Raw genomic sequence first — 19,577 nt, 5'->3', positions numbered from 1 at the left:
CTTCTTTATACTCATGTTGGGTATTGTCTGCTGTAATTTGTTGTTAAAAATTTCTCTTTTCCCTTCTCTATTCTGAAGAATACATACACTACCATCCCTAATAACCTCCAGAGCCTCACAATTTAGACATTCCAGCTTGGTTTTGCTTTCCTAGCCATTTTCATTTCATAGGAGTATGTTTTCTTTGACTGTAATGCTTAAATACTATTCCAAAGCCAAGCCTAGGGTAAATCTTATTTTCTAAGTGCAAATTTAAAGTGCTTAGCGCAAGCAGCTTTAGTGCTAGATAACATACAATGAGGAATTACTGTACTGTATCAAGTCCTAGCACATTTTGACTGGTCTCTTCTTCCTCAGGAAGGTGATTATGGACATTTAATGTTTCAGACATTTAAAATACTTAAAATCTTTTACTCTCAGTTTATTCAGAGATACAGAAGAAAACAACACAGCCCAGAAAATCTAAGCCAACCAGTAGAATATAAAGCATTTTTGCAGTTCTAAATGCAGATTGGCACTGCCCTATGTCACATACAGTTTCAATGAAGGCAGCAGTATAACAGAACTGCAGTATACAGAGGGACTTAAAAGCAGCAGTCTTGTCACTGATGAACTAGACTCATTGACTCATAAGGAGAATGCTGACTAGTTTAATCTTCTCTAATGTGCAACTTAATTGGTGGGCAGAAATTCAGTAGTGATTATTACTAGCTATCAGGTCTGTATTTGGCTGCATGTATTTCCAATGCAGAATTTAAGATATAAGGCAGTTCAGAAAAACATAATGTTGTAATACAGTTTAGTAATTTTAAGGGTCACAAAAAGTGTAGCTAAATTAAATAGAAAGTATACCTGGAGAGCTCCTATTTCTTCCTCTCTTCTAAGGGTCTTCTCTAGTAGCTCTGTAAAATGAAAAATTGAACTCGTAAATTCAACTTCCTGTCTCGTGGCCTGCCAGAAAAAGCACTGTGTAAAACAGCCAGTGAGTTTTTTGTTTCACAGCTTTCACAACATTCCTTTTCAGCTGATTAAACTAATTGATTAAATGTGTCAGTGACATGATTGTTGCCTACCATGGGCTGTTGAGGTAACTAAAAAACAGCCACAGGAAGACAGTTTGCCTGGGGGGGGAAAGTATTCAAATTCACAGAAAAACTTTCCTATATTTAAATCAATCTTTTGGTGTGTTTGTAGAATTGACTGGAGGGGAAAAAAAAAAAAAGAGACAAAGAAATTCCCTCTGAAAATTGATTAAAGCAGAAGTGGATCATCAAAACTATGCAATTATATATGAAAAATTACTCTAGGTTATGTTTTTAGCAACCAAGTAACAACCCCTAGGAAACGAGTATAGACAATTTTGACTAATATTACAGTAATGACCTGCTTTCAATAAAATGGAATGTTTTTGAAAACAGAAACAGCAAGTTCACTGTAACAAAGATATTAGAAAAGTTTTTTATAACTTTACAATATAAAATCCTAATACCTTGTATTCACTTGTCTGACAATTATATATACTGGCATATACATGCATATAAGTAACATTTCATGTTAGAAGTTTGAGTTCTGTGGGATATATCATGAATTGCTTTTTTATTTCACTCACATATTTTTATGATTAAAATTATGTTTTGATTAAGTGCATCATATTTAGAATTCTGGGAAACTTTAAAGTGATAACCTCACAGTGAGCAGAAAAAACAAAAAACATGCTGCAGCTTATTACTATTTTTACTACCAAAAGTTCACTTGTAAGTTTTGCATCAGAAGAGCACTGCCTTAACTAAGCCAGAGACTGACTTTGAATCAAGATATGCTCCAGTTTGCTAGCAATTAGGAGAGTTATGACATTATGAAATAGCTTTGACAACTTCACAGGACTGAATTCTGACTGAATTCCCTCAGCATCCAAGTACAGAACAGCTAACTGAAAGTAGCTGTGTATACTTAAAAAATAAAGATTATTGATCAATGCATAGTTATTACAGTTTATTTAGTTATTACAGTTTATATTAGTTATTACAGTTTTCATTATTTACATTAGTTATTACAGTTTATTTAGTTAATACAGTTTATTTATTCAGTTATTACAGATTAGCTTCAATGATTTACAATAGGAAATAACTAAACCATTCTACCAACATTAATTTGCCTTCTTTTCTTTATTTCTCAGCCTTTCATTTTACTTTCTTCCTTCTCTCATTATGAAGCTTTCTTGTGAGCACCCTAACCCGTTACCTCTTTTCTCATAGCTCATTATCCATTTGTGTCTGCGTGCAGATTATTTATTTTCAGGCACCAGTCCTTTATATGTGATGTACATAACACAAACAAAATCTTAATTATTTCTTTCACAAGCAGAGAGATTGACTTGCTATTCTTTCTTCCTAGCTTCCACGCAGTTTTTTCAAATCCTTTCTTAAAATTAATAAACTGACCATTTCTTCACTTTATTTTGGCACATCCATGTTTTTCTGGATTATACTTTGGTATGCTTTCCAGTGCAGTTACTCTACTACCATATAAATTACTATAGCTAAATCAACAATTTATAGCTAAATCAATTACTATAGCAATCAGCATTAGTTAGTGCAAGAATATGGGTTTGGAAAGTGGCTGCCCTGTATCTGTTCTTTGGGTATATTTCCATATTGTAACTGAGTTGATAAAAATTTGTACCATGATACTAGCTGTAAAAAAAATAGGAGGGAAGAATAAATCTATGAGAAAGGGATGACAAATGAAAGATTCTTCCACATGTTCCGTCTGATCAAAAAAACATTCTTATCCTTCACTTTGCTTTATTTTCATTCTAATGCATATCTGAGACTGTTGTACAGACATGACTGTTCTAAGTGAAAGGAATGTTCCTATAAGGTTAGGGTACTGAAGTGCTGTTATTTAACTGACAACATATTTGTCACCCTTAATCACTATATGTTTAAGAACCAAGTTCTGCATTTAAACTGATGATTCCATTTAGTACTCCATCTGAATTAATATCATGTTTTCTCCAAAGCTAAAGAAAAAAACCAAAAAATTCAAGCAGTACATATTAAACAGGTATATAAAAAGTCTCATAAAAATACAGCATATTGTGTAATTCTGCTAAACATTGCTATTTATGACAGAATATCTTTGCTTATTTTATCTGAAAAGTTCATAGAATCATAGAATGGTTACGGTTGCAAGGGACCTTCAAAGATCATCTAGTTCCAATCCCCCTGCCATGGGCAGGAACACCTTCCACTAGACCAAGTTGCTCAAGGCACCATCCAACATGGCCTTGAACACTGCCAGGGATGGGGCAGCCACAACTTCTCCAGGCAACCTGTGTCAGTGTCTCACCACCCTCATGGTGAAGAACTTTTTCCTAATATCTCATCTGAATCTCCTCTCTTTCAGCTTAAAGCCATTTCCCCTTGTTCTGTCACATGCCCTTGTAAAAAGTAAAAATTCCCTCTCCACCTTCCTTGTAGGCCCCCTTTTGATACTGGAAGACTGTTATGTCTCTCCCTGGAGCCTTCTCTTCTCCAGGCTGAACAAGCCCAACCCCCCATGGCAGGGGGGTTGGAACTAGATGATCTTTAACCTAACCAATCTATGATTTTACATTCCATCATAACTCTTGGACAAGTGAGGAAAAAGGTGTGCAGTTACTGAGAGAGACTTTTTTCTCACACACACCCTCACACTCCAATCGTAATTTTCACTGCTAGTGAAAAGTTTCAGAAAATACATTTAGAAGCAGATACTTATTGACTGGAATGAGTAAAATACAACTGTATTATCTTATTCATACCAGCTGGTCCATTAATGCACCAGTAATTAACTGGAACATTAGAAATCAGTTCAACTCCTTTACCTCTCTGCTGGGAGTAACAACGCTGGGAAACAGGACACTGACGTTGTACTACCTGGAGCAAGCAACTTCCCAACAATTTGAACTAAAAATCACAGATTTATTTCAGAAGGAACACTGAACAGCCTTCACTCATTATGAAGCAGGAAATGGATTTTAAACACTGAATGACCTCCGATTTTAAGAAATTGAAGGTAGCAACCGAACACATTCCGCTTCACATGCTCTGTGAAGACTGAAGTGCCACAGAAAACTCAACAAACTGGAATAATACCAAATTTGTATTTAGAAATAAAATTGTACTAAGAATTTAAACTTGGTACCTGCTAATTCACAACTTGTTCCAGCAAAGGGAAATACACAGATATAGAACTGTACATAAAGTCAGTCCTTATAGTCACAAATATCTAGTCATATAGCCAAAAATCCTAAAATGTGATTCAGATTACTCTGAAATTGACATTTGCTATTCAATTCAGTTCTACATACATAGCTTATATGGTGTAAACTATCCAAGATATCTACTAAGTTGCCAGCAGAGACCCTTACCCCTCTGAAGCAGTTGCAGATCACCCAGGAAACTATACAGCAACTCATGTAGCACACGAAGTACTGCTACAATGTGACATTAAAACAAGAAATCCAGGTTGTTACCACAAAAGAATGGCAGTTTGGAGTAAAGTGTCAACATATCTGCTGCACCATCAAGCTAAGAAGAGTTCTCCAAAATGCCAATCATGGCTTTCAGCTATCATAATTAGGTTGGAAAAGACCTTTCAGATGATCAGGTCCAACAGTTACCCAAGACTGCCAAGTCCATCACTAAACCATGTCACTAAAGGCCTCGTCTACACATTTTTTTTAACCGTTCCAGGGATAGAGATTCCACCACTGCCCTGGGCAGCCTGTTCCAATGCCTGATCACCCTCTCTGTGAAGACATTTCTCCTAATATCCATTCTAAACCTCCCCTGCTGCAGTGTGAGGCTGTTACCTCCTGTGCTATCACTTGTTACTTGGGAAAAGAGACCACTTCTCTCTCAGCCACCTCTTCTCTCCCAGCCACCTCTTCTCTCCCTCCTCCTTTTAGTTAGTTATATATTAGTAAAATTATTTTTGATTTTGCAAATTTTGCAACCCTAGAAAATTAGGTTTTATGTTACACAAACATATGGCAAACTCTTGAGAAATCACATAGACACCCTGATCATATTATCTTTAAATTTGCTTTGATCAAAATTCGCAATATATTTATTTCAAATCTTTTCACCATTCTCACTTCAAATGCACATCCCATGGTGTTCAATCATCATTTGGATATGTTTCCTACAAAGCTGCTGAACAGATACTGCAGCATTCCTTTAAATGCACACAGCAGCCAAGCAGGTTTCCATTAAGTCTGAAGGAATTTTCAAGCAGCTGAATAAGCCAGTTTCTCTCAGCTAGAAACTACTTATCTTGCACATGCCTACAGAGCAAAGTTTAATCACATATTATACCACTTCTAGGTTTGTCCCTTCACAAAATGAATCTGACATGAATGCCTTATTTTTGGGAGTGAATTAACCTGTTTCTCACTGAACCAGTTTAAACAAAATTTTTCAGAATATTCACGGCTAGTAGAGACAGAACAACTGCAGTTTCGCCCCGTATCAGTGTTAGCATGATTCTCATGAATGGACTCACTGTACCATGACAACGGTCACTGTCCAGAAACACTCAGTACAAGATGTTTAAATGAAGCTGGACCTTCATACAGTCAGGCCAGATACCACAAATCACCTTGGAACTAAACCAACTGAGATGTAAACCAGTACTAGGACTTGCTTCAAACTACTCTAATTGAAACAGTACTTGGCACACACATAAGCCATTAAGAGAATTTCTACATAAACATGTCATTACCTTAGAAGAGCTCCACGGAAATACGTATTTGCTAGAACCTTAGTTTTTGCTAGTGTAGAACATGGCCCATAAATTATGAGCGTTTCAGCATGCTCGTAATCCCAAACAAGATTTAAAAATATAAATCAATATCTGAAGCCAAAAGTGACAGTTTGATTTGAATACATCAAGTACCTCTATGACAGAATATTTCTAACCTGCTAGTTTCATTATTAGCATTCATAAGTTTAGTGAATGAAGATAAAGCAAAGAGAAATCTCAAAAGCTATTACTTTTTTGGAATTGTATTCAGATGGTTTATAGCTTTCATTTAATCATTTTCACAGCAAAACTCAATGGCCACTGCAATTTTTTTCTTTGTAGCTTCTGCTGAATAAAGTCTCGAGTGATTTTTAATACTGATTAGAGCTTTCTGTTCTGTTAGCAAACTGTTATATTAACATTGAACACATGCTACTATCTTTAAAGACTGTAATTCAGTTACCGCCACTGCAATCAATGCACTGCTCATCACCACCAATACTGAAACAGCTGTTCTGTTTCTAAATCAATAGTTTTCTCATCCATATGTAAAAAGACCTCCAGACTCAAAGGAATACCATTTTAAAAAAGGGATTCCCTTTTGCCATATTCTTTGCCTTTATAAATTCTAGCAATTTATCAGTTACTGTAGTCTTTGGTAAGCAAAGTAACATAGTAAATATTTCAAAAAAATACACTTCACACAAGTATATACAAAACTGAAGATTTTTTAATCAGCTCATTCTTTTGATACCTTTTCAGTATATACATTCATTTTTGCTGCGAAATTTCAAAGCAGATTCTTAAAACTATAGCAGTGCATTTGTTTGCATTAACCTGAAGCAGCACCCACAATCATAACAGAGAATAGAAAAAATGCATCTGAAGCCAAGAGAAGGAAACAACAGTCCACTGTTCAGATTCTCTAACAGACTTATCACTATGCAGGAAACAGAACATACTGTGTTTTCTTTCTATTCTCTGAGGCTTAGGCAGGTTTGGTATTTTGTAGCACAACTTTTAAACCTTCACATCCCCAGTGCTGGCCTGGTCTATATTTCCTTATTTGCTAAGAAGCTAATGGCTTTTGGGAAAAGAATAGGGTAACAATCAGAAGGGAAATGTAACAATTTGAGGTGTGAGGGACAAAAGAGAAATGCAACTTAGGATTCTCAGAAAATTTTCTATTCAAGTACTCATGCTCATGAGATTTACAAGACTTTTAGGAATTAGTGGTATCTGAGTCAGGCCTAAAGTCACGCAGCCTGCATCTGACTTCAGACAGTAAGCACAAGTGGATATTAAGACAAGAGGGGGAAAAAAGCAGTAAGATAATTTACTTTAATGGCAGTTTCCAGCAATAAGCAGCTGAGAGAATTCCTGAGAAAAAGGACTGCATCTCAACCATCCATGATCTATCTGACCTCCATGAATTTGACTATTTTTAAATTGAGCATTTTTGTTTTGGATGCCAGAATATTTTGCAACAATGAGTTTCTATAATTAAAACATGCACTGTGTAAAAATGTCTTTTGTTTTAAACATATCTGGACTGTCAAAGACTTCTTTACATGCGTAAGTCTTGCTTCTAATTTACTTCCTTCAGTAATTTCTCACATTGATTCTTATTTGATGCAGATACTCAAAGATGAACTATCTCCCACACTTTAGAAAACCTATTTTTTCATTTGTCCCAAGCAGCTGTTCTGAATTCTCCTCATCAGTTCTATAACCCCTCTCTCCCTACCATCAACTGAACTATTACAGTGTCTGCTTCACATCAAATTCCAAAGTACAAGAGTGGATGAACATATATTTCACATACTCAGTTTAAGTATACAAGGTACTATGCTGAGTTGCTATAACCCCTTCTACAGTCCAAATACACTTGCATTCGAATAGTTTGTCTGAATATGAGATTACTTTCAGAAAACTATACTACAAGATCACTAGACAAAAAAAATTATAGATTCCAATGTGCTGCTTACATATTTTTAAGAGGCCTTTATCAAAACAATGAGAATTTATATATTTATTTTTAATGCTTGCATAAGACTTTTTATTAGTTCTATTCCTGGCTCTGCCACATGTTAGTGTCTTCCTGGTAAATTTTCTCTGCTTCATTTAAAAATGGCTAAATAAACTATTTCCCTATCTTCATACAGCTGATGTGAGGCTAAAAGTGTACCAAAATCCCCATAAAAGATATCCTTATGAATGCAAAAGGTGGCAAGAGCACAAAATTCCATTCTGTCTTAGCAATTGCTTAACTTATTAGCTGGGAGAGAGAGGTTAAACTATGTCTATCATACTTATTTTGGACCACGCTCATTCTTAATTGAAAGCTACTGTAGGAGAAGTAAGAGAGGGTTGTGAAGAGATACACAGTTAATGCATCTTGAAGAACAGCTATAAGTAATCAATCCATTGTTTTCCTTTGAATGACTCTTGTGTATCAGCAGACATGCTGCAGAGGATTCCAAACAGGTCCTGGGGGACTTCAGGGTTTCTAATTAAATAATGACTGGAGAACAACTAGATGCTTTAGTAAGCTCCAGTAAGTTTCAGTAAGAAACACTTGGTGACACGGACTTATCAGAAGTCTAATTTTGAAGTGAAAATGAAAACATCTTATTCTGAATAAAAAATGGTTCCATTATGAAAATGTAATTAAGGCACAGAGTAATGGTCTTCTAGCTCAGTGGGGTGGCACTCCCAAATATATGTATATTTATTATCCATATACATGTATATTTATTATATATGTATTATCAATAAGTAGACATATAGTAAGGGGTCTGTGTTCAAAAAATTTTACTGATGGGACATGCAATTAAAGTTTGGAGAGTAGTGCTCTAAAATAAGAACAACAGAACAATCCCCCTCCTGGAGTGAGAAGACTATGTCAGACAGTCAAGTTACAGAGGCCAGGAAGACATTTCAAGTTTAATAAAATTGACCATATTGGGGGAAAAAAAAAGAAAAGGCAAATTCTTTCTCCTTTTATGTCAAACTGCATACTTCATGGCATGTCATGGAAAAAAGAAAAAAAAACAAAAAACAACCGAAGTTCAAGTAACAACCAGGTTTAATGAGAAAGATGTCTATGAGAAGAGAAACAAGGTGGAAAGAATGAGCAAGAGGTGAAAGGGCTAGATGAATTTACACCAGAGAAAAAGAACAACTATGTGTGGCATTCTATTCAAAGAAAGGCTCTCCTCTCCAGACACAGTGGATCGTATCCAGAGACCTTACTGTGGCTCGTAAGTCAGTTACGATGTGTATCAACCCATCTTTATGAGAAGCACCAAATACATCTTTGTATCTGGCAGCGGAATTGTATGTATGGCAATGCATATTTTTAAGGAGATTTGTCTTCTAGAGCTATGAATATCTTCCCTAAACAGCTGCCACTACTGTAAGTTCAGAGGTGGTATCCCAGGTATTATTTGTTCTCTGAAATGGTGTCTAAATATGCAAGCTGAATTCCAGCCAGAATAGAATCAAGGGGCTCCTCTATAATCTACCAAGATTGTACATCAAAATCAACACAGCTGGGACAACAGCATATAGCTATTGACTCACAGAAGCTCTGAGAAATTGGCAAGCCACAACTGCAGAACTAGAGAAAAACTTCTGTTTTCAAAATGTTATGTGCTCAACTCTTCCCTAGAGAGATGTCAAACATATAAAGTCAGATCACCTGTATTTCAGTTTTTGGCAGCCTCATTAATCAATGAGCTTGTCTTTATCCTAAGCAGCCACTCTTCCTTGGCAGGAAGTATTAAATCTCCTATGTGACTGAACGTCCTTACACTATGGACTTCAATCTACATCATCTGCTGTAGGATGACACCACCATTGCTTTTCTTATCCGAAACCGTTACTAAACTAAATGATTCTACTGACTGAGAAAACCACTACTAGCTAAAGTTCTCTTTATGCCTCTATGTAATGGCTTCCTAATTTTTTATTTTAATATATTTCACAATAAAATAACTTTCTTGTCTGAAAACAAGATGTACAGACAGCAAGAATGGTACAATGAAAAGAAAAAAAAAAAACCAACAAAACCAAACAAAAAAATCCCAAAAAAAAAACCAGAACAAAAACATAGAAAATGGATCCAGTAAAGCAAAAGTTTATCTGAAAGGCATGGCTTCTGACATGAAAATTGAAATGAGACACACCAGATACCAAAAATGCAGTTGCCAAAAATAGTATTTTTTCAACTATTTTCAATGTATATCTTGGTTGTTTTGAAAACAGTTTGGAGTTTCAGGATGCTGTCATTTTCTAATTATGAATTAAATATCTGCTTATAAAAACTATACCTATAACTCTGCAGCAACCAGAAGGTTGCTATGAAGATTAAAAACAAGTCATACAGTCATTGGTTGAATCTATCCTCAAAACAATATAAATACAAAAAAACCCCAAACAACTAGTAATTGCAAGCCACTGCCATCTTGTACCATTCTTTGTGTCTTGTATAAAATTATATCTGTCAACAGTCATCATAGCAATCTTAATAAAGATGCCAGTGATGAAACAAGCCAGAAGGCTAAAGTGTCATTATCTCACATTTTTTTCCATTTAACATGCTCCAGTTAAGGATGAAAAACCAGCACTGTTACTGCTTTGGGCTCCTCTTATATAAGGAACATTGTCCTGTAACTGTACTTCAACACTTCCAATCAACACAAAATCCAAAACCCAAACAATAACAACTGTGAAATTCTTCTAGTCTTTGTAGCTCCTGGGCTATGTCTTCTATTCACAGGTTAAAAGACAGAATTTGTTTTTAAGTGCAGAGAACTGTCTTCATGGCAAACAAAATTCTTAGTACCACTAAATGTAGTAATTAAAATATTATCCAAATTTCAGAGAAGGCAGTTTCAAAGTTGACCTTACTTATTATCAAAGATACAGATCCCAAAGAGAACTCATTTACACACAAACACTTGGAGTATGTTGCAATGCTTTTCTCTCGGATACTGAAAATATCTATCAAAATACAAATACTCCAACTTTTTCTTTATATTATTGGCAAGGCTTGACTATTACCACAGAAGTTTCTTTTCATTTACAACTATGCTCTTATGAGCAAACATAAGATTAAAAGCCCTAACAGTAAAGATAATTGAGGAGATCATTGAGATCCTCTGAATTTAGAAATTATTTTGACACTCACAAAATACGAAGAAAACACAAGTCACAATAAAAATACTGATGTGGATGTGAAACAACCTGTTTCACTGGCTTTTTGCAACCGTCTACTCTGTTGGTCACATTTAGCAACCAAAATACACTAATAAGTCATTGGCTGGAGTTATGGAACAAAAGGCCAAACAGAATACACATTGTGCTAAAAGAGAGCCCTTTGACACTAGTCTACCAAGTTTAATGTATAGGAGAGAAAAACAGTAACTTCTTTTGGGTCAGCACACATTCGTTTTATGTAAGTCTGATCCCACTCACGATTTCTGTCACTGCAATGGTTTAAAAGGATATTTTCACTATTTCAAAAGTGTGCTTGGTGAAAAGGCTGTAAATCCAGCCAGTAAATAGTTTTTAGAAACCATATTGACATCACCTCTAAAATAGTCTGACAGGTAGCTGCTTTTTCTCCTACCAGTTTACATGAACATGAATTTAACAGCATCTGAGAAGCAGACTCTCCTCTAGATGGAAAGTATCAGTAAAGATAAATGACAACACTTCAAAGAAAGTCCATATGTTATTCTTGGGTTTGGTACTATCACAATGATTTTATGCTCCTCTTTGAACAGGTGCAGCTACTCTTTTTTAAAATATACTTAAGCACAGCTTGTACAGAATTCCATCATCTGTGACAGGGTAAATATGACCTCTCATACACCACATAAAGGTCCAGACTAAGGGATGTGAGTGAACATATATTAAGTTTTGCCTTTCCATTCAGCAACCTATTGTTGACCTGTGAATCACTCAACTGTAAGTACACGCAGATACAATTTCCTTGCTCAATTACCACCATTAAGCATTTTGTGAAGATTACAAATGCTTACAAGGCCTTAAATGCTAGCATTTCAATAATGACTTGATTCTACTATGCAACTCAACTGTTATAATGCATATAGGTGTTGATTATTCATGGAGCAGTAACGTTGACAACTAGTGCCGAATGCAGGCAAAACCATTCCTATTATAAATAAACCTTGAGAATAGATTTTATTTTAGAAAATTTTACCTACAATGCTAGTGAATAAACACTTGAAATTTTACAAGAGGCTGAGAAACTTTTACCCTACCAGTCTAATAGTATATTAATACTACAGTGAAGTTATTCACTTAAAGGAGTTAGCTTTAATAAGCTAGCTTGGGTACTAATGACTGTGTAATTATTTTCCCAACAGAAGCTAGTGCACCCCCAGCTGAAGTGATGCTAGCACTAAGTGCTCCAGTTCCACCAGATGTGGTCTGATCACATCCTAGACTACATTTGCAGATGGCATTTGCTAAAAGGTTTCTACTCCCTACCTCTGGTTGTGCATCACTCTTGCTCGCTAAAAGGTTTCTACTCCCTACCTCTGGTTGTGCATCACTCTTGCTCGCTTTGTCCTGGCAAAAAATGTTGGACCTGGACCTCCACAGGTTCAATTTAGTTCATTACAATGAGAACAAAGTTCAATGGCAAAAAAACCCAGATAGTCCTATGTGGCTAATAGTTAGTAGAACATAGTTATAGAGGGGTCCAATGAGGAACAGACATGAAAGAAGGGAAGGAGCAAGTAGCACAGATGGGAGTGAGAAACAGAAGCAAGAACCCAGCCTTTTGTCTGCAGTGACAATAAATGGTTCCATTGAATGGAAAACTGCAGTGTGACCCACTCACTCATGATTATTTTGGATTTGTGTGTGTGAACTGTAATCACAACTCTGTCTGTAGCACAGATCTACCCAAGCTAACTGACCAATGGCTTTTTCTCCACTAGTTTTGATTAGGAAACTCAAATAACCTGGAAAGGGGAAAAAAAAAAACCAACCAAAAAAAATCCCAAAACCATCGTTATATAAAACAAAACAGAGTAAGAAATGCCCTTAAAGTGAAGTCTTCAGAACAGCTGACATTTTAAACAGAAAATACAGTTTAACATTGCAGTTTGTCACTGCATACAGGAGAAAATTGTAACGATTATACATTGAATGAAGAAACTTTTCCTTTGTGATGATGAATAAAACCTTCCAGGAGTACACAGAAAGAAATTGAAACTTAATTTGTTTGCATTCACCGAGTGCAAGCTTGAAAAGATAATTCATCATTTCTTGTTTTACAAAACTATGTTGATATATTTATGGACATAGCAGCTACATAAAAATTATGGTATGGCATATATAAAAGACAACACAGGAAATTGAATGCCACTTTCTTCAGAGAGTTCTCCGTCTTAATATCCTAGGCTTTTCTTTTTTTGATGTTTATCATACCAACCATACTTATGCATATCAGCAAATTTCCTTTTGGCTACATCTGAAAGGCAGCTGCATATCTTAATGCAAAAATACACAGAACTGATCTTAGAACTAACAGCTAAGGAAGGGTCAAAGATTAAGGGTATCAAGATTTTTGAAGCAGCTATTACAACTCATTTGAATTGAAGTAACTGGGCAAGCCAAAGGAGGCAGTTAGCTGCAAAACAGAAGCTTTTCTAGCCAAGGACACTTGTTACTTGAGATGAGTAACTCTTTTGAGCTTAGAAGTGCATCTCCTAATTGGGCTGTTTGAAGATCAGAGCTAAACAATCTATTTACAATGTTCACAGCAAAGGACAGCAGACTACATATGAAGCTGAAATATGGTCGTGAAATTAAGTTTCCATACCAATTTCAGAAAAAAGAATCTTTCAGCATTTTGGTCATTTTAATAAACTGTCAGAACAGTAAAGCACACAAAAAAGTTACAGCTCTGTGGGATTCAGTCCTTGCAAAATGCTGTAAGAAAGCTTTTAATTCTACTAAGTGGTCCTACATATTACTAAAACCCAAACTGCTTCTAAGAAAACATTTACTTCAACCAAGCATATACACAGAGGTCAGTGTGTCCCATTGCAACACAGAGAACTTCCCCCAGATTTTCAGAATTTCCTTCTTTGTAATGAGACAGATATTAGAAACCACAATCTAATGCAACTAGCAGTTATTTAACACCCCGTCTCACAGAATCATAGAATCAACCAGGTTGGAAAACACCTTTAAGATCATGAAGTCCAACCGTTACCCCAGGACTGCCAAGTCCACCACTAAACCATGTCACTGAGGGCCTCATGTATGTGGTTTTTTAACACTTCCAGGGACAGTGATTCCACCACTTCCCTGGGCAGCCTGTTCCTATGCCTGACCATCCTTTCAGTGAAGAAATTTTTCCTAGTATCCAGTCTAAACCTCTCCTAGTGCCTCAACAGCTTGAGGCTGCTACCTCTTCTCCTATAACTTGTTACTTGGGAGGAGAAATCAGCCACCTCCTCACTCCATCCTCCTCTCAGGCAGTTATAGAGAGCGATAAGGTCCCCCCTGAGCTTTCTCCAAACTAAACAACACCAGTTCCCTCAGCCATTCCTCATAAGACTTGTGCTCCAGACCCTTCACCAGCTTTGTTGCCCTTCTCTGGACCAACTCCAGCAACTCCGTATCTCTCTTGTAGTGAGGGGCCCAAAGAAACTGTAAGCAGGCAATTATGAAGAAAGTAATTCTTATTCCTAATTTTCTCAGCTGTAGTTCAACTTTGATTTTCTTCCTTGGTAGGACAATCCTGTTGTTGTACTGTCCCATGGTAACTGACGACATGCAAGTGAGATTTACCAACACAGCTGGGTAAACATTTTCACTTCCAGTGACTGGCAACATTTCACTAATATCTAAAACGTTGTTTGAAATTCTAATATCTAAATGCAATAATTTACTATTTCCTCCATCTAGGTATGTGTAAAAATCTACAGTATAAAAATTTCAGTAATTTTTTTCAGAGAAAAATGCTGAGGGAAAAAATCTCCTACACTTTAAAAGAGAAAAGAGTATTAAGAGGAGAATCATAGAATGGTTTGGGTTGGAAAGGACCTTAAAGATAATCAAGTTCTAACCCTCTGGCTGTGGGCAGGGACATAATATTAAACATTTAAGTCTGGTTCTCATGCAGCAGGGATATAAACATAAAATGGCTTTTTTTCCAACTTCACAACCTGAAGAGCAACACTAGAGCTTTGTTTTCATCTTGTGCAGTGGAGTATATGCCATTTTCATCTGATACTTGACTCTATTTCTGATCAATCTAATTCCTAGAGACTGATCACAATAACACCAAATTTACACTGCTGTTTTCATTGAGTAAAAAGGTAAGAGGGTATTAGTCTCAGAGTCAAGAATACATGGAGAAATGAATATCCTGTATGAGCAGTATAACAAGCTTATTATAAAATTTGTTACATACAGACATTGTAAATCTTATTACAAGGTTGACAAGAACAGCAAACGAGTTATGTTTATTATAGAATTGCTTATCCCATTCCTCCAATACTACATCATTTCTACAGGTAGAGTCATTCCATTACCATTTAGCAAAGTGGCCAAATGACTCTGTCAGTATCCCACACAAATGTCACTGTAAATGGGAGAACACACTATATATCCTACACACCTAATTCTTGCACCTATTTACATCATAGTTGCATCTCTGTTTAGTCTCAACAAAATGCCAGGAACGAACTAAAGTTTGCAAAGCTGATAAAATGTTTGATATTTTTTATGATAAATGCCTCTGGTAGCACACTTTATAAAATATACTGACAAACAGAAACCTTGCAAGTGCTTTTACTAGCTGTTGCATCATCTAGCTTAGGAATGAATTCTCAACAGTGTCAGGACTGGAGAGGTACCAAATAAATAGTAAATATGCTTGATTGGATATGCCCCTGAAGGGCATAACTGTTATGAGACATAGGTTGAAATGTGCATTGATCTGCTCATGCCTCCTGAGAATTCCCTACAGAAACCTAGCGTGTCAGAATGTATGCTCAGTGTTGAAAATGCATACTATTTACATGAGATTTTTATATCCTTTAGCAATCTTGCTAATTGGCTAAATTTCTCTTCCCTTGTGGGTTTTTTTTTATGTGGCATACAACAAAACATGACAGCAACTTAAAGCTCTTGAGCCTGAAGTAAAGGTTTAAGCCTTCTCTAAAATAATGTTTTGAACTGTCAAAATATGATTCTAAACTTGCTTCACGAAACAAGAAAATAACCAAAATCAAAACTTGGTTTGGTTTTGATTTTCAGAAACCGTCTTAGGGCTCTTACCCAAAAGTTCATACCCTTTTCTGTAAATTGTATTTCTACCCTTTGTCTAGTGTAATTTCATTTTGCTACAACATTACATTTTTGCTGCCATATTTATTTAAGAAGGTCTTTTAGTCAACGTAAGAACCAGACACTTTTTTCCTGTACGACAATCTATGGAATTAACAATGAAAATAAAATACAAGTCATAAACAACTTGCAGTTTCAAAAAATTCTTTGAAATTAATCATGCTAGATTTCTCTGATTATATGGAGCTTTCCAACAGCATCTTTTCCAGCCCTATTCTTTATATGCAGTATGCCAGAGCGCAACATACAACTGGGCTTCTCCTATACACATTTGGTCCTAAAAGCTCATTTCTCCCAAAGGACTAACTTTATAAATTATTAAGATTTTGTTCCCACTGAATAAGAACTTCTGTTGTTGTATCTTGTAAATGTCTGCCCTGATGTCTTGATGCGTATTTTATATACTGGCAAACTGATGTACTTAGACTGAAGGACAAGAGTATTAGAAATTCTTCTGGAATAAATGCTGTTTCTGTTGGATTTTGTTTGCTCTCCTGAGACAGGCAAACAAAGTCTTTAAAATAACTTAATGTAAGAAAACAGAGTTGCCTCTTACAGGCCCCAAATTAAGAGCAAGGCTCACGAAAAAGAATAATGTCAGATATGCGACTCGTAGCCAGACTACACATGCACTACATCAGAAAAGAACAGAACATACAGAACAAAGTTTAAGGAACAAGAGACCCAAGACTGCTTTGTCTTGACCTGGAAATATAAAATTGTACAATCATATTGGTGATTCAGATGGCAAAAGGATGTGATTATTGACATTTCTTCCAAATCAGATCCAGCACGGTTCCAGGATCTGTTCAATACTCATGTAAATTAGATTATTACAAGCTATCAAATAATGATCAAATTATAGTATTTATTTCCTAATCAACAAAAAGAGATATTAATTTCAAAAACTATACAAGATGAATAGCAAGAAATAAAAAGCTCAAATTAAAATCTCTAGAGTACCACTTAAGGAACAAGAAATTCTAACTTTGTGAACTAAAAATATTTTACACTAACTTCCATTCCCACGATAATAATAGGTCAGCACACAAAAAGTGCACAATCATATAGATGAATGACCTGGAAATAAGAGAAACATTGTAAACTCAACCTCCTTGAAAGTTACATCATTTCTTAATAAGGTAATGGAAGCCAAAATACTGTGCTGAAGGATGTGTTTCAAAGGCATAACTACAACAACTGTACCAAAAATGCTACTGGTCTTCACAGCATCCATTACTGCTGAGGGATAGAGAAAGTTCCTATTATATTTTTTAAAATAATTTGAAATTATCTTGTAACTTCTCCAGTTGCTGGTTCTGAAATTATAAAACAGTATTTTGGAAATTTTACAATCTTTGCATAACACTCAAGATGGTGCTAAGTTAATTCTGTCCTTTGAACTCTTCCTTTTTAAACATGCACTCCATAGATTCTAAATGCTTTCATTAGGGTTTCAATTTGATATAGTATCTCACAACAAAAGGCATACTGTCTCGTCATTTGACTTTTGCAAATGGAAATGTTTTTCCACACATACAACATTGAAACAGTCTTTTCAGAAAATGCTGTTCCTAGAGCTCCACACTAATCACGAAAGTAATGTTTTAAGGCCAAGTCATCAACTGTAAGTAAAATCAGGAAGACAAACTTTTAGTCCAGGCAGCTGAAGTATGTACAATGTACATTGATGAAGTATGTACGTACGCATGAAGTACACATATATTTCAATGAATGTGTTTTCCTGGGTTTGTACTTTGTTTCTTTCTGTAGTGATAGATCTCTCAATTATTTTTTTACTAAAAACAAACAAAAAAATTCACAACAAAACCATACTTAAAAGTGTCAGAATTGTGAAACAAGAACAAATTTTACATTTAAATATTTTCTGTTAAACAGAAATTTACATACTGGTAGTATATATTGTTGTACAAAGGAACTGGTCAAATATTAGAAGACAAAAGTAAGTACTGTAACATGAATGTTTGCATTTAAAAAAATACTTCTCAGTAGAGAGGTGGTCTAGAATTAAGAAATTAGACTGAGAAATAAGAGACCCACCTTTATCCTCAATTTTATTTATTTTTTTCATAACCAGGAACAAGCACATTATCTCTAGGGCTCAGACATTGTGTCTGTCAAGCAAGAAAACAGTATTTTACAGCAACAATGTTTAACAACCATGCTTAATAACCTACAACTGGAGACCTTTATGAAATAGACAAAAGCATGCAAATCATGCCCAAGACTTTGTTACAAGAAAACAAGAAAACTGTAACTCTTTGCCCACAATACAGAAGATTCAAATATAAATGTCTATTATTACAAGTGGGCTTTTAATAAGTGAGAGACTTGCTATTTGGAAAAAATCCTCTATAGCTTACTGTTCTAATCACTGATACTGTATGAACTACATAGTTGATTTCTTTACCTTGCTTGACCCAAAAGGCAAAATCCTTTTTAAATACAAAAAATCTGCAAAACATTCAAACGTACTAATCACAGTTCCCATTTTGTAAAACCAATGCCAAGAAGACCTAGTCAAAACAGTAAACAAAAGCTGAATTTTAGATACAGCCAGTTGCTACCTTGAAGATGCTAATCAGAATATGCTCATTATATTGATTAGAACCTAACAATTTCTCATATTTAAACCACTAGATGGAAAACAATGCAAACAGGTTAGTTAACCATTTAGTTAATTTAGTATTTCTACAGAAAAAACCAAACAGTTTGCTTTCCTTTTTTCAAGGATTCATTTGTAATGCCTATTCTGTAAGTAAAACTATTTTGTTGTACGCAGTCAACATTAAGAGTTAGCTTTACCAGTGACTGAAGCTCTTCTCAAAGTGAGAAATTTTTTGGTAGTGAAATAGAACTTAAATTTAATTTCTCCAAATACAAAATAGCACTAGCACTCACGTTAGGGGAAAAAAAAATAGTTTAAAATAGCACATCAGCATGTCAGCATATAAAAGCTGTTAACATATCAATGAACTACACTGAAATACATGTTCTAATACAGCCTGACAAATCCTAGGCAAAAAATACAACATTAGCTCTAATTTTAAAATATACTGAATATATAATATAGCAATATGAAAGATTTCAAATACTTTTTAATTTCAAGAGCCTTATTATACTAAAATTCCTAGTGAATAACTTTAATTTCTGCTTAAATTTCCAACAAGAGTCATCTATATTTTACACCAAAATGACTTTGTTTATGGCAATAGGTGGGAGGACCACAGACCCTTGGTTCACTTTCATTTCCTGTAAGACAGCGTATTATTTAATTAAACTGAAATCAGATATTAAAGAGTTTCCTGGGAATGTTTTCTCTACCTAATGAAGACTGAATGACAGATAACATATTTCTGTTA

At 35.3% G+C, this 19,577-nt stretch overlaps 1 protein-coding gene across 1 annotated transcript in view; it reads right to left on the bottom strand.

The window, feature by feature from the left end:
• CEP128 (centrosomal protein 128kDa) overlaps window positions 1-19,577 on the bottom strand; it is a 98,750-nt gene that overhangs the window by 26,143 nt on the left and 53,030 nt on the right. The window contains exon 18 of the mRNA XM_010018522.1: window positions 853-902. Within this exon, the coding sequence (XP_010016824.1) occupies window positions 853-902 (50 nt within the window). The remainder of the gene's footprint in view (window positions 1-852; window positions 903-19,577) is intronic.

The sequence above is a fragment of the Nestor notabilis genome, unplaced genomic scaffold (genome assembly GCF_000696875.1).
Source record: "Nestor notabilis isolate BGI_N333 unplaced genomic scaffold, ASM69687v1 scaffold4107, whole genome shotgun sequence".
In the NCBI taxonomy this organism is placed as follows: domain Eukaryota; kingdom Metazoa; phylum Chordata; class Aves; order Psittaciformes; family Psittacidae; genus Nestor; species Nestor notabilis.
Note: the sequence above shows the minus strand (reverse complement) of the source record. Positions and strands in the feature narration are given on the sequence as shown.